The 15,990-nt window shown below is 42.3% G+C and overlaps 1 protein-coding gene across 1 annotated transcript in view; it reads right to left on the bottom strand.

The window, feature by feature from the left end:
- Positions 1 to 8,929, bottom strand: part of CYP27C1 (cytochrome P450 family 27 subfamily C member 1) — a 41,087-nt gene extending 32,158 nt beyond the window's left edge. Inside the window, exon 1 of the mRNA XM_032805117.2 lies at positions 8,531 to 8,929. Coding sequence (XP_032661008.1) covers positions 8,531 to 8,884 — 354 coding nt within the window. The 5' untranslated portion in view covers positions 8,885 to 8,929. The remainder of the gene's footprint in view (positions 1 to 8,530) is intronic.
- Positions 8,930 to 15,990: the final 7,061 nt, after the last annotated feature.

Below are 15,990 nucleotides of genomic sequence, written 5' to 3' on the forward strand. Positions count from 1 at the left end.
CATCTCAGAAGAGACATACATTGTCACGTGGTGGAAAAGAAAAAGTGGAGGATATTCTACTTGCCTAGTAAGATATCTCTGCTGAGTGATCCATGAATACTAGCTGGAGGCAAAGAGCAGGCAATTAAGAAAGACGAATTGAGAAACATTCAACAATTTCAAAAATTACTAAAAAGATTTCCTAGGAGATTATTTTGCAGAGCGATGCTCTATCTTTCCCAACAAATAGAAAAAGATTAACAAATTTCATTTGGAGATGGTCTTGAAATGAAGCACCCATCTCTCAGGAATTCATTTTGAATATATCTGAAGAGAGATTAGGAACTAAATGTAGGTCAAGGTGAAGCCACAAAACCACTTTAGGAGTAACAGATATAGATAATAAAAATCCATTAGCAGGAGAGATGGTGTAGAAGAACCAAGAGTTCTGAAGAAACTCAAATGTGAAATTGCAGGACTACTAACTGTCATCTGTAATCTATCATTTAAATCAGCTTCTATACCAAATGACTGGAGGATAGCTAATGTGACACCAATTTTCAAAAATGGCTCCAGAGAAAACCCTGGCAATTACAGACCAGTAAGCCTGACTTCAGTACCAGGCAAACTGGTTGAAACTATAGTAAAGAACAAAATTGTCAGACACATAGATTAACATAATTTGTTGGGGAATAGTCAACACTGTGGTTTTTGCAAAGGGAAATCATTTCTCACCAATCTGCTAGAATTCTTTGAGGGGGTCAACAAGCACGTGGACAAGGGGGATCCAGTGGATATAGTGTATTTAGATTTTCAGAAAGCCTTTGACAAGGACCCTCACCAAAGGCTCTTAAGCAAAGTAAGCAGTCATGGGATAAGAGGGAGGGTTCTCTCACGAATTGGTAACTGGTTAAAACATAAGAAACAAAGGGTAGGAATAAATGGTCAGTTTTCAGAATGGAGAGAGGTAAATAGTGGTGTCCCCCAGGGGTCTGTACTGGGTCCAGTTTTATTCAACATATTCATAAATGATCTGGAAAAGGGGGTAAACAGTGAATGGCTAAAATTTGCAGATGATACACAAATACTCAAGATAGTTTAAGTCCCAAGCAGACTTTTGAATTACTACAAAAAGATCTCTCAAAACCAGGTGACTGGCAACAAAATGGCTGATGAAATTCAGTGTTGATAAATGCCAAAGTAATGCACATTGGAAAACATAATCCCAAACAATATACATATAAAATGAATGGGTTCTAAATTAGCATGTTACCACTCCAAGAAGAGACTTGGAAGTCATTGTGGATAGTATCTCTGAAAACTTCCCACTCAGTGTGCAGCGGCACTCAAAAAGTGAAACAGAATGTTGGGAATCATTAAAAAAGGGATAGATAATAAGACTGAAAATATCAATATTGCCTCTCATATAGTCCACGGTATCCCACAACTCTTGAATATTGTGCAGATGTGGTCTCCCCCATCATGCAAAAAATACCTTGGAAAAGGTTCAGAAAAGCGAACAAATGATTAGGAGTATGAAGGCTGCTTATAATGAGGGAGAAATGAATTAAGGACTGGGACTTTTCAGCTTGGAAAAATTGACGCCTAAGGGGGATATTGATAGAGTCTATAGAAACATGACTGTGTTGAGAAAATAAAATAAGGAAAAGTGTTATTTATAATCCATTCTCATAAACAAGAAACTAGGGGCCACCAAATGAAATGAATATGCATCAGGTTTAAAACAAACAAAAGGAAGTATTTCTTCCACACGATGCACAGTCAACCTGTGGAACTCCTTGCCAGAGGATTTTGTGAAGGCCAAGACTGTAACAAGGTTCGAGAAAGAACTAGATAAATTCATGGAGTATAGGTCCACCAATGGCCATTAGCCATTAGACAGGGGATGGATCACTTGATGATTACCTGTTCTGTTCATTCCTTTTGGGGCATCTGGCATTGGCCACTGTCAGAAGACAGGATACATGGCTAGATGGACCTTTGGTCTGACCCAGCATGGCCATTCTTATATTAAGAAAATTTACAATTTACAGGACTGGAAAAAATCCACCATCAAGAGAGCAAATTTAATTTGAGTAGTATCCCTTAATCTTCCACTATTGTACAGATGAGATGTTCAATTGCCTGTAATAACCTTGGACAGAATTAATCATTCTTTAACATATTGTACTACATTCTTATAAACATACGTACATTCAGTTATACTCTTTATGGCGAGATTTATATGCTAGAATTCAATAAAGACAAATTTGGACTAAATTTTGAGGAGTGAAATCTAATGAAATATGTGTTCTTTCCACAAATAATAGAAATAGAAGGTAACTCTTCAGGGCAGGAGTCTTGCCTTCCATTGTGACTGTACAGCCTCTAGCTCATCTGAGGACATTACTAGTAAAAAATAATAATAAAATAATAAACAAAATGGTGTTTTGTGCATTACAGGTATATTGCAGATATGGCTGAAAGGTCTGTTTGATATTTTATGTCACAAACCCATTAATTCCATTTTTGTTTCTTGTTACAATTATTAAAAATATCCTACGTTGTTTCCCAACTCCCTCATGTCATGCTGTACTTCACACACAACATTTGAATTGTTAAGAGTCCAAACCCTCCCCCCTCACCTTTGTTTTCCTTCTCTCTGAACCTACAGATGGAATACAACAGCTCCAGCTCCACTGAACTCAAAACTCTTTTCATTTACCCAGAGTTGCTGTAGGCACTGCTGCTCTGGCCAATTAAATTCTGGAATCAGGTTACTGAGAACAGAACCTTCATTGTAAAAAAATGCTTAAATCACCACCACCACCACCACCACCACCACCACCCCTTCTGCATATGGAACATTTCTGTGTCTCAAAGAACATAATTTAAGTAGCTGCAATGGTTACCAAGAGGTTTCAGATTAATTCATTCCTGATGTTCACTCTGTTGTTAAATTTAACAGGGTGTTATTAATCCAGTTACAGAGTATATGCAAACAGGCCATCATGATTTGTAAAGTAAAATGTTTTGTGAGACTCTAAACTGAATAAAAAATACATAAGATATACTGCCCCACACCTTTTTTTGCGGGTTCTCCTTCCACAAATTGTATTGGATTAAGAAGAAAATCCTGTATTGTTTAGTGGTTGTGAAAAGTGGAGAAGCATATAGGCATGTATTACTTAGGATTTTTCCACCTCTAGTTTCTTTGATTGTTATTTTCAAAAACTGTCATAGCACTAATAAATATTTTAGTTGCTAAAATAAAAGAAAGCAATATATTGCAGAGTAGGTATAACTCTGTTGTAATTTAATTTTTATATGTGACTCAGATGTCTGTCTTGTACTTACATGCACACACATTATTTTTTGCTTTGTTTCTTTCAGGGGGAGTCAGTTGTTTTAAATGGCTAGTACTCCATTCAAGAAATTCACAAATAGAAGACTAAAGTTCGGCTGCCATTGACCTCACTAAAGATTTAGGAGTCTAACTCTAGTCTATTTTTTAAGATCTTAACGGAAAGAAACATATAATCTTTACTCTAAAATACAGCAACTTGTTTGAATTTTCCCTTTTTGCCTTTCCTTTCCCTTTCCGGGAATTTTTAGTCCCTCTTCTCCATTCTGATTTTTGTTTCCTTCCATCCTTCATGTTTCTATTCTGATACCTTGTGTTTTCTCAGCAGCTTCCCCTTCCTCTCTTCCGTTTTTTATCTTCTGTGCTCCTTTTCCATACCCAAGATCACAGCTCTGTTGCTGCTTCTTAGACCTGGTCTACACTTACAAGCTTTAATTTATGGCACGACTTATGTTGTTAAAGGGTGTGACTTTTTACCAACAGTTAAACCCTAACATAGGTGCAGCCATAGTGGTATAGAGCCCTTATGCTAGTCTAGTATATTTTGTCCACCAAACTGGAATAAGCTATACTGGTATAAGCACTTTTACTCTGGTACAACTGCATCTATATAACAGGGTTTCTGCTGCTTGAATTGAACTATGCCAGCATAGTTAAGGAAGCAAAACTTTTAAGTTTAGACAAGGCCTTATGGGCTAGAATCAGAGAGGCAGCCATGTTAGTCTGGATCTGTAAAAGCAGCAAAGACTCCTGTGGCACCTTATAGACTAACAGTCTACAAGGTGCCACAGGAGTCTTTGCTGCTTTTATGGGCTAGAGTGCATCTGATCCCTCCACCTATAATGCAAGGAGTTTGGTCACTCCCCACCCAGTTGCTATTGTAAAGTCAGTAATCAAATTTGATAGAAAATGAAGTATATGCTTTTAATTTTGCCTTCTTCAGGGGTGGTGGTCCCTTCCCTACTGCAGTGGTTTCAGTGTCCGTTCACTCTTCTTCCTCTAAAGAGAGTGTAGAGCTCCTCTCTTCCTCTGAAGTTTCTCAGTTCAAGATTTTCCCTTCTTTCTGCTCCATCCCTTTCTGGTCCCCTTCCCTCAATGTCTAACAACTCCACAACTTTCCTCTGACTGTTTCATGACCCACTGGATTTTGCCCCTTTCAGTTCTCCTGCTCCCCACAGTCTTGACTCCACAAGGGAAGGAGGGGACTCATACGACTGTTGCTTCCGCCACTGCTTGATGCAGCACACCTTTTCTCCCTTCTCTATATGGTCCCTCACTACAGACCCTACACAGCCTCTTTCCTCATGTAGCAAGAGCACAGAGCAGGAGCTAATGAGAAACCAAAGAGAGTGTAACAAGGGATCAACAAGGGAAGAAAGAGAGGAAGTTTCAACTGCTGGTCTCTCACCTACCCAGCAATTAAGAGTGAGCAGGAAAGAAACAAAATTCTGAATTCAGAGAGGTAGCGTGTTAGTCTGTATCAGCAAAAAGAATGAGGAGTACTTGTGGCACCTTAGAGACTAACAAATTTATTTGGGCATAAGCTTTCGTGGGCTAAAGCCCAGCAGTGGAAAATACAATAGGAGGATATATATACACACACAGAGAGAATGTGAAAAAATGAGTGTTGCCATACCAACTCTAAGGAGACTAATCAATTAAGGTGAGCTATTCTCAGCAGGAGAAAAAAAACTTTTGTAATGATAATCAGGATGGCTCATTTCAAACAGCTGACAAGAATGTGTGAGTAAATTAGCCTGGGGAAATAGTTTTTACTATGTGTAATGATCCATCCACTCCCAGTGCTTATTCAAGCCTAATTTAATGGTTTCCAGTTTGCAAATTAATTCCAGTTCTGCAGTTTCTCGCTGAAGTCTGTTTTTGAAGTTTTTTGTTGAAGAATTGTGACTTCTAGGTCTGTAACTGAGTGACCAGGGAGCTTGAAGTGTTCTCTGATTTGTTTTGAATGTTATAATTCTCGACGTCTGATTTGTGTCCATTCTTTTGTGTAGAGACTATCCCTTTTGGCCAATGTACATGGCAGAGGGGCATTGCTGGCACATGATGGCATATATCACATTGGTAGATGTGCAGGTGACCGAGCTTCTGATAGTGTGGCTGATGAGATTAGGTCCTATGATGGTGTCCCTTGAATAGATATGTGGACAGAATTGGCAACGGACTTTGTTTCAAGGATATGTTCCTGGGTTAGTGTTCTGAATCCTGACCTAGCAAAGCTGGATACACCACTGGAGAGCCCAGAATTCAGATGGAAAGCTATCCTCTGGTCAAAAGCCTGAGGTTAAGTTGTTTTGGGCAGCAGGGATTCCTATGGTGGGTGTAACTACTGCAGGAAAATTCAAAACCTATCTACAGTGACATTTCACCCTGTAGTGTATTATAATAGACCATCCTTATGTGATGCCTAAAGTCAAATCTTATCTAACAAAAAGAAACATTTGATCAGACAGTATTTTTTCAAGCAATAATTACTCTAAAGAGTCAATACCCTGTGTTACAAATGTCTAATTTTGTACCAGGCATGAAAATCCATTAAGTCCTGTCCCTGAAAAAGAAACACACACTTGTATTTTTCATACAGTTATTTTCTTGAAATGCAGGTGCTCACCCTAAAACCACTTGCCCGAGGAAGATGCAGATGGGAGGGAAGGGAGCCCCAGCATAGGAAAGAGTGGCTGCTTAAAAAACAAAGATAGAGGAGCTCCCTCTTTTCAAAAACACATTCCATAGGCTATGTCAGCAGCATGCTCTAATTATTGCACGTCTCTCCTGCAGCTCCTGGGAACTGTGCAAAGTGGCACGTTGCAGGCTGGGGCCTATCAAACGTGAAGGAGCAGAGCATGGAGATGACAGGTCCCAACCCACGAGGCATTCCATCTTTGCTCTCTGACCAGACAGATCAAGATGATGGCCCATTGTCCAGGCTGCTTGTCCCATAGGCCAGACTGTAGGAGCCCTGGGACTTCCCTTTAGCCGCCCACTCCAGACACTGGTCCTTTCCCACTCAAATTAAGTACTGGCATCAGCATGTGGTGCCTCACTTGCCCTAGCCTATGTCATTGCTTGGCCCACCTCAGAGTGGTTTATCATGTCTGAATGTGAGGTTTCAGTATGCATGCAACTGTGTGCGCAACAAGTGAGCACACAGGCAAGCTGTGGCCAAGGGGCCCCAAAGCCTGCAGTCACTCACTCCCCCCTCTCTTCTTAGAAGAATCATAGAATATCAGGGTTGGAAGGGATCTCAGGAGGTATCTAGTCCAGCCCCTTGCTCAAAGCAGGACCAACCCCAACTAAATCATCCCAGCCAGGGCTTTGTCAAAAAGAGCCTTAAAAAGCTCTAAGGAAGAGATTCCACCACCTCCCTAGGTAACCCATTCCAGTGCTTCACCACCCTCCTAGCGAAATTGTGTTTCCTAATATCCAACCTAGACCTCCCCCACTGCAACTTGAGACCATTGCTCCTTGTTCTGGCATCTGGGACCACTGAGAATGGCTAAGCTCCATCCTCTTTGGAACCCCCTCCCCCTTCAGGTAGTTGTAGGCTGCTATCAAAGCCCCCCTCACTCTTCTCTTCTGCAAACTATATAACCCCAGTTCCCTCAGCCTCTCCTGGTAAGTCAGGTGCCCCAGCCCCCAATCAATTTTGTTGCCCTCCGCTGGACCCTCTCCAATTTGTCCACATCCCTTCTGTAGGGGGGGGCCAAAACTGGGCACAATACTCCAGGTGTGGTCACACCAGTGCTGAACAGAGGGGAATAATCCCTTCCCCCATCTGCTGGCAATGCTCCTACAAGGAAGCCTCCTCCCCCCACCACTAGAAGGCGGGCAGCCCCTCCCCTCTACACAATCACCCCATCCCACACATGGGGTCCGTTCCCCACCGTCTGCCAACAGGGGGCGCCGGAGGGAGGGCAGCTGTCTCGGGGAGCCGCGCCATTGGCTCCCTTCCGGCAGCGCGAGCCCCTTTGGAACGTTGGGGGCCCGCGAGCCGCGACCGTTGGCTTGGTCCCCTCTACCCCCATTCCACCTCCAACTTTGGCGCGCGCTGCCATCCCCCCGTCCACACACACACACACCGCCTCAGAAGGGGTGGAGGGAGGGTTTCAAATGGCCCGCCTGCGGCTGAGGGGGATGGCTGTGTAAACAGCGCAGCAGCGGCAACGCCGCCAGCCCTCACGCCAATACACAGCCAGCGCGGTCACAGGCACATAAACCGGCCCGTGAGGGGCCCGATACGTGAAGGGTCTGCATGCGGGGGGTGGGGGCGAGCGAGGGATTGTTGAGACAAAATGGTCTCTCCGAGGGCGTTCTGGGGAGATGTAGGTGAAAAAAGCTGAGGGAAGAACCGCCCCGCAATGTGCTGTATGGCCAGATTGAGCCCACAGAGACATGTGCGCACCCACAGCACAGTGTGGACGCTGCTCCAAGCCTCAGGGAGGCTGCAATTCAAATTTTCATTTCAAGTCACAGAAATTCTGCCTTGTGGTGTTGACACTGTTTCGTCCTGAAAATGGAGAGAGTTGGTCGGTTTGCGGTAAAATCTGAGGAAAAATCCTCTCGTGTTCCTCAAAGGGGGAAAATAAGCACCCCTTGCCATGTATTATGATGGCTGGATTTCTTCAGTTCTACGTGTAATGTCAAACAAGTCAATCGTGCCAACCAAAACCCCAGCTAAAGTTGAAAAGACGGGTAGATACGCCCGAAAAAGGGAGGAAGAGGAAGATGCAAAGGAAGTCCCACGAGATGCTGGGTTTCTGGGTGATAGAGAAAGCCCTCATTATTAGATGAGAGATTTGAAAAAAACACCACAAGAATCAGCCAGAAATCTGTTCTCACTAAAGCAGATTCTAATGCATTTTTTGCAGACTCTGTTGTCTGTGGCTGAAAAGCACGTTTTAAATAGTGTTCTCTGATGGAAAGAAAGCAGAAAGCAAGGGTTTAACACTAACACGCCAAACACTAAAACACTAATTAAACGAAGATTGAATGGGGAGAACATGGATCTGTAAAACAAACACCCAACTCTATCATAACAGCACCAACAAGACGTTGTAATGACAAGCAGGATTAACTGGATCAACTCGTTAATTAAGCAGCTACTTTATTTTTATTTTTAATTGACATCCTAGAGTAAATCAAAACATTATTATTTTAAGTAAATTGTACCTGGATTTCATGAATGCGACCAAAGCCGTCCTTCCAGAAGAACTCAACTAGGTTGGAGAGGGTTTTGGGTCCAGGCATTTCTTGCAGGCTCTTCGCGTTGCAGTGGTGGTGTTGAGTGGATTTCAAGAGTCCCTCTCCCCCCTCTGAAACTGCCACCATCTCCTCCTCTTTGTCCTCTGCTGCTGCTGCAGCTGCCGTTGTAGTGTTATTTTGCACCTCCAAAGTCTGGCTGCTAGAACGTTTGGTCAATTGGTGAAACCCGCTGACAAAAATCACACGAAAAAAGCAACTCCTTTTCTCAGGCTCAAGCGCCTGTTTGCAACTGCTGTTCAAGACTTTGGTGAAAAGAGACATTGTTTTCTTATATTCAGTAAAAGCTCTATTTTGTTTCTGCAGCCGCTTTTTATTTGATTGTCGTTTCTCTTCTGCTTTAACTTGCGCAAGCAGCACGTCTCCAGTCTCTTAATGCCTGAGCATCAGTTTACACAGACCATTATTAAAGGCTCCCTCCCCTAAGACAGGAAAAGGGGGGGTGGTCTGGAATGAGACTTGAATAAAATGAGCTTATTGTTTTGTTTAATTCAAATCCGATCAATTTACTAATTAAGCCTGCTCTGAAGCAATCAAGGTTTAGATTCCACCCTTCCGCTCCCTGTTTTGGCAAAAATCTCTCATGGATTACTCATTTCTCATTCATTAAAAGGTGGTGTTAGGATTAGTAAATTATTTTTTTTCTGAAAGCTAGCATTTCCACCTTTCAGCAAACACTGAGTTCTTTTAATAAAACTTATATAACTACCACTCAATGTGCAATAAAATACAAGAACGTTTTTATTCATATATAAATACCAGTGCTTTTCTACAGCAAATATGTTTGCCAACAATTTCTGTGATGATAATCAGGTTGCCCAAATGTTTTCTTTGTTCTTGAATTTATTGCACAAGTGTCTCTCCTCAGTATGCTGTAGTTTCCTCCAGAAGTAACTTCTGCATGTTTTTGTAGAACAGTTTCAACAGAACATTATCTTGTAATTGCATGTCATGCTCAGCCACCCTTTGATTCTCAATAAATATGTACACATCTATAATGAATTGTGATTATTTTATCTGCACAGGAAATTCAAGTTAAAACTGGATAGCAATTTCTTTTGCACAATTTTAAAAAGAATTGAACCAACAAAAGCTTGCTAAAATCAAATAGTGTGTAATAGCTATTTTTTGTAGCTACCTTGTCTTTGTTTCTCACATCTATACTATACAACAACCTGTTACTGAAAAATAATAATAAGCTTCCACACTTTATAGCACCAATATTCAGTAGTAACGACACTTTTTCTTTCTGCAGTGGAAATACAGTGCTATCACTAAGGCAATAATGTTCAGGACTTAATCATTCCATGCCAGTGGTTTTCAACCTTTTTTCATTTGTGGACCCTTAAAACATTTCAAAAGGAGATGCAGACACTTTTGGAAATTCAACCTGTGGTCTGCAGACTCCTACCATAGAAGACTGAAAACAGACTGAACAGAATTCAACTATAAATGTTGAACGTGCTGGGCACGGCATCAGCATTTGAAGTAGAATGAAAAAGGGCGCTAAATGGTGGGCTTCTATGGTAATGACAAAACTTCTGGATTTTGACCTATAGGTGGGAGTATTCACATACTTTTGAATGATCAGAAAAATGGAATGCATTTTCTGGCATCTGAAACTTTATTTTCATAGTCACCTTTCGTAGACCCCTTAGAGTCTGCTGCCCTCGCCCTGGACCACTTCCTACCCCTGTCTCCTTGAGCTTCCCAGAGTAAACCATTCCAATAAAGTCTCTGACCTGCACACTCTATCCCATTTCTTCCTTGTGGGTTTGCACAGTCTGTATTGTCAGGTAACAAGCAATGAGCTCCTGGGTAGTAGCAGAGAAGTCATCTGCTCCCTTCCACTGCCCTGCCTCTGAACTGCTCTGCTTCCCTTTTACAGCCCTGCCTCCAGCTTATGCAAGTTTTGCAGGTGTGTCTGGGCAAGGCCACCTGGGCCCAAAGCTGTTCCTTAGCCCAGTTCTCCACTGTGAGGTTTGTATATCCCAGGGATTGGCAACCTTTGGCATGTGGCCCATCAGGGAAATCCGCTGGTGGGCCGGGACAATTTGTTTACCTGCAGCGTCTGCATGTTCGGACGATTGCAGCTCCCACTGGCCACGGTTCACCATTCCAAGCCAATGGGGGCAACAGGAAGCGGCAACCAGCCCATCCCTCAGCCTGCACTGCTTCCCGCAGCTCCCATTGGCCTGGAATGGTGAACTGCAGCCAGTGGGAGCTGCGATTACCTCCAGCAACCGCAAGTTCAGCAAACAAACCATCCTGGCCTGCCAGCAGATTTGCCTGACGGGCCGCGTGCCAAAGGGTGCCTATTCCTGGTATACCCTGTCACAGGTAGGCAGAATAGAATTAAGCAATTTTGAATTTGCCTAGAACATTGTGATAAGTATCTACAATAACAGCACAAGAATATTCAGACTTTACAGCAAATCTTTCTCTTCCCTGTATAGGATAAAGAAATATACTAAATATCATCTGAATATGGCCTCTTAAATCACATAGTGTTCCACAACATGTAAGGGTAAGCCAAAGAAACATTTCCAACTATATAAATCTTATAGACCATTTTATTTACTAAAAAGAGTAACAAAAGATCATAAGGTCATTACAGTTTTAGTACACAATGGGAGAGGAACATGATATTCTAAGAAAAGTTCTAATTGTAACAAATAAATAAAAAATTAAGAGAAAAATACCCTATAGCATCACTAGATCTAAAATATTTGGAAATATATTAGTTAAAAAACCTATTAAACTGGATTAGTCTAAACGAAGATAAGCAACTCAAAATAAAATAGGAATTACAGATATTCCAAGGAATAGTTATGTACTTCTCCAAAATTCTTGCCACAAACATCAATAGTAATTACACTACTGAGTTCCTATGCACACTAAGAAAAAAATGACAAGAAACCATTGCTGAATAAACCTTGAGCTTGCACCACTTATTAATCAAGAGTACAAAACAGGCATCCTGATTTCCAGGCATTTTAGGTACTAGTTGTAATCTTTTTTCTAATGTGTCACAAGTTGATGCCTAGATTGATGCAGCAGGTAGATTGCTGAACACTGAGGGTAGCAAAGTGTTACAGTCTGCCCTCCAATCTTCTAGTGTGGAGGTGTGCACAATATGTTGGGACCGTCAGCATTGCTGCCCCACAATTACTGTGGAGATTGGACTAAATCAATTTTTTGCTTTGTGGCAGCCACTCTGGCTGTTCCTGTCAGTACGCTATAAAGTCTAGTCCAGAGTCTGTGTCCCAAGTTGAAAACAGATGTAAGTTAGGACTTCTGAAGTTCATCAGTTGCTGCCACTCCCCAAGGATATAGCTGTCCTCTCTTATATGCCATTGGTCATCTGAGATTAGCACTGGGTTGGCAGCACTAGACATAAGTGCATGAATGGTCACCACAAAAAAATGTTGTGAAGTCAGTCATGGCAAGTCAGTAGGAACTTTAGGTGCAGGTGTTTTCTTCTGGAGGCAGGCAGATCTCATAGGAAGCACGTGTTGCTTATTGGCACCTGTTTGAACCATTGTCAGCCTTTTGTGCAGCAGGTTATTTTATCCATCATAGCCCTCCATGCAGTTTTAAGGGAAATAGCATCTTATCAAAGTTTTGGGGGAGCTATATGAGCCAAGACATACAAATTGGACATTAATGTGTCCAGAGGCGCTGACTTTCTACTGTGCCGGGGGGTACTCAACCCCTGCTCTGCCCAAGGCCCTGCCCCGCTCCACTTCTTCTCCTAAGACCCCATCCCTTCCCCACCTCTTCCCACCCCCACTCCGCTCCCACCCAGAGCACTCTCCATCCTTGCTTCTCCTCCTACCTTCCAGCACCTCCTGTATGCTCTGGAACAGCTGATTCGCAGTGGACCAGAGATGCTGGGAGTGGTAGGGAGGGGGAGGCGCTGACTGGCGGGGCTGCAGGTGGGTGCTCAGCACCCACCATTTTTTTCCCTGTGGGTGCTCCAGCCTCAAAGCATCCATGGAGTCAGCACCTATGAATGTGCATCTAAGGCAACCACTAATAGTATAGTTGGCTGTATTCAGCTCCAAATCAATGAGATGCATATGCTGACTTTTGCCTCAAACTGCTGCACAATATTTTGCCGGATTGAATACCAGAATAATAAAACATTTGCTTTTGCTCCCCCAGGAGTTTCTTGCTAACTTCTGGAGGATCAAGACAATGTAGAAGGTGATCTATTTCCTTAAGTTCTAGATGGGAATGGTATGTTAGACTGTGGTTCAGTTTGATAAATAAGTGACAACTCGCTGGAAGGAAAGTGGACAATCCTCAACACAAACTGTAAGGAGTTGATTGGCCAGGTGACTGTTCAGATGGAAGGTTGTAGCTAACATCTTAAACTCAATGTAAGTTTCCACTGACAAAGGTAAGTGGCCAGAGCATTTATGTCCTGGCTGAGTAATCCTCTGATAACGTGTAGATCATTACCCACATCATTAAGACAGACGTCATCCACATATACATACTTATTGACCTTAGTTGTTGGTAGGTCATAATTATATATGTTGAAAAGGAGAGGCACTAGAATGGGTCTTTGAGGAATCTGAAACTTAGTGTCTAGCTTGCAGGATGAAAATCATGATGAACCGCACCATGGGTTTACAAAGGAATAGTTTGCAACAACTTGGCAGTCAGCTCCACATGCCAGACAGTATCTTATGCAGTTGACAGATCCACCTGAACAGTGCCAACTTTCTTATATGTCCTGAAGGCATCTTTGATGTTGTGTTAGATGAATGACTTGATCTTGGATATACCATCTGTGTCTGAAGCCAACCTGAAAGAAAGGCAATTGTTGTTCAATAACCTTGTTTATATGCATCAAAATCAGTCCATCCATAAATTTGCATGTGACACAAAAGAAAGAGATGGGTAGATAGCACTTGGGATCACCCAGCAGTTTTACTAGACTCTTAATAATGGCTGGTTGTAGTAGCTCTAAACAAACCTTTATCTCAGGTCTCGCTGAACTAGTGCTGTCCATAATGATTTATCTTCAATATGGAACAGAAGCCACATGCATTATAGCTGCACAGTGTCAGCCACTCTTCTTAACTTCATTACACAATACTTAGTGTGTCACATCTGGATAGGGTGACTAGATGTCCTGATTTTATTGGGACAGTCCCGATATTTGGGGCTTTTTCTTATATAGGCTCCTATTCCTCCCCCTCCTGTCCTGATTTTTCACACTTGTTCTCTGGTCACCCTACATCTGGATATTATGCCAAAGCCCTTGTTTCCAGGAAAGATGGTGGTCACTGCTGGATCCGTGTTTCAGGAGTATCAGCATCATTGTACTTTGTACTACAATTATTTTGTTAATAAGATAGGATATTATGCCACAAAATGGCTCCATCAGAACAGTACTGCTCTACAGTCACAGTAAACTACTGCAGGGATAAGCAATACAAGAAGCTAGTTCATGCAATCTATGCCCATGCAAGGATTTCCTTGGTTAAAGCCTGATCCAATGCCTACTGAAGTCAACAGTCTTTCAGTTGACTTCAATGGGCATTGGGTCAGGCCCTTAGAGTAGGGAGGCCATCAGAAAGTTACTACAGACTTACAGAAAGAGCAAAATACTATCTATGGGAAGTAAGACACAGTAGAGAAACTAAAGGAACTTATGATAACTACTGTTTTTCATTATTTGATTCAAAGCAAACTGGTTAAGCTCACTGCTGATGTGTAACAAAGTAGACAGGATGCTACTTCATCACAAGATGGCATTCCAAGTGCTTTTTTCCCCCCACAGAGTAATGCTTCAGACTGAGTAAAACTGTGCCCACATGGAGAAAGAGATGATCACTACAGTATTTGGCTTTGAAAGGTTTCACCAATATATTTATGGTAAACAACTTGAGATAGAAACTGACCATACATCCTTACAATTATTGTTTTAAAGCCTTTGGGTAAAGTACTCCGTAGAATACAAAGAATATTGTTCAAATTACAGAGATAACAGTTTAAACTAAGACACTAACCAGGGTTCGTTCACCAGAAGATAAAGGTAGCATGGAACAGGATTTAGAAGCAAAAGTGCACATTCATTGAAAACCTACTGATCAACTTATAAAAAACAGGAGTTGATACAGAAAACATATGAAGAGGCAAAATTACAAATCCTCTAAACAGTGGTGGGCAACCTGCGGCCTGTCAGGGTAATCCGCCGGCCGGCCACTAGACAGTTTGTTTACACACGCACGGCCGTGTGCAGCTCCCAGTGGCTGCAGTTCACTCTTCCTGGCCAATGAAAGCTGTGAGAAGCAGCAGCCAGCAAGACCCGTGCCACTTCCCGCAGCTCCCATTGGACAGGAATGATGAACTGCGGCCACTGGGAGCTGATGGTGGCCGTGCAAATGTAAACAAACTGTCTGGTGACCTGCCAGCAGATTTGTACTAGAGTGTTTAAGGCATAAATATTTAAATAATTAAAAACACACTGGAGCAAAGGAACAGGAACTAGGCTCTCTCCCTTCCCACTCATGACCACTGGACTATAGCATCATTCTCACTCTGTCTTTTAACACTAACTAATTGAAACACATTTTAGTGATTACAACAAACGTTTCTTCCCATTTCTAGTTTTTCAGCTCTTTTTCATATCAATACATGATGCTACCTTGAGCCTTGAAAGCCCCTTATCACAGTCTTTTTAACTTAAATAATACACTTTGTCCCATTGTATTTGTCTCCAACTTTTGCTGGCTTTCATAAACAATGTTATGTAACAGGCAGAGTTGGACTTCTGTTACGTTAGACAACTCTGGGCATGGCCCTTGGCACAACACTAGTGGGTCAGTCTTGCTTAGCCTTTGATATTTAATGGGATCACAGCACAATCTCATATGGCATACCTCCTTGATTTAAAACCTGGCTTGTATTTAGTTTAGGGCTCCTGGCCTGTCTCTCCAGCCCAGGAAGGACTAATGCCGCATCCAAAATCTTTTCAGGCCTTTTTGTCAGTATACAGTGTATTCTTTGCACACAATAAAACAGTTCAACATAAGTTCCACATGTTGTTAAAGAAAGCTATGTTGGCCCAGTGGGTGTCTGAGATCAGGATGCTCACACAGGGCCGCCCAGAGGATTCGGGGGGCCTGGGGCAAAGCAGTTTCGGGGGCCCCTTCCATAAAAAAAGTTGCAATACTATAGGAGGCCCCTGTGGGGCCTGGGGCAATTTGCCCCACTTGCCCCCCCTCTCGGTGGCTCTGATTGAAATTGAGACATTAATACATACTTTAAAAGCATATAAAGTGTATGATAAAATACATGTATCTGACAAAGTATAATAGATTTGAAAAGTATGAACATAGACTAGCTTCCTT

Source organism: Chelonoidis abingdonii, chromosome 10 (assembly GCF_003597395.2).
Source record: "Chelonoidis abingdonii isolate Lonesome George chromosome 10, CheloAbing_2.0, whole genome shotgun sequence".
NCBI lineage: Eukaryota > Metazoa > Chordata > Testudines > Testudinidae > Chelonoidis > Chelonoidis abingdonii.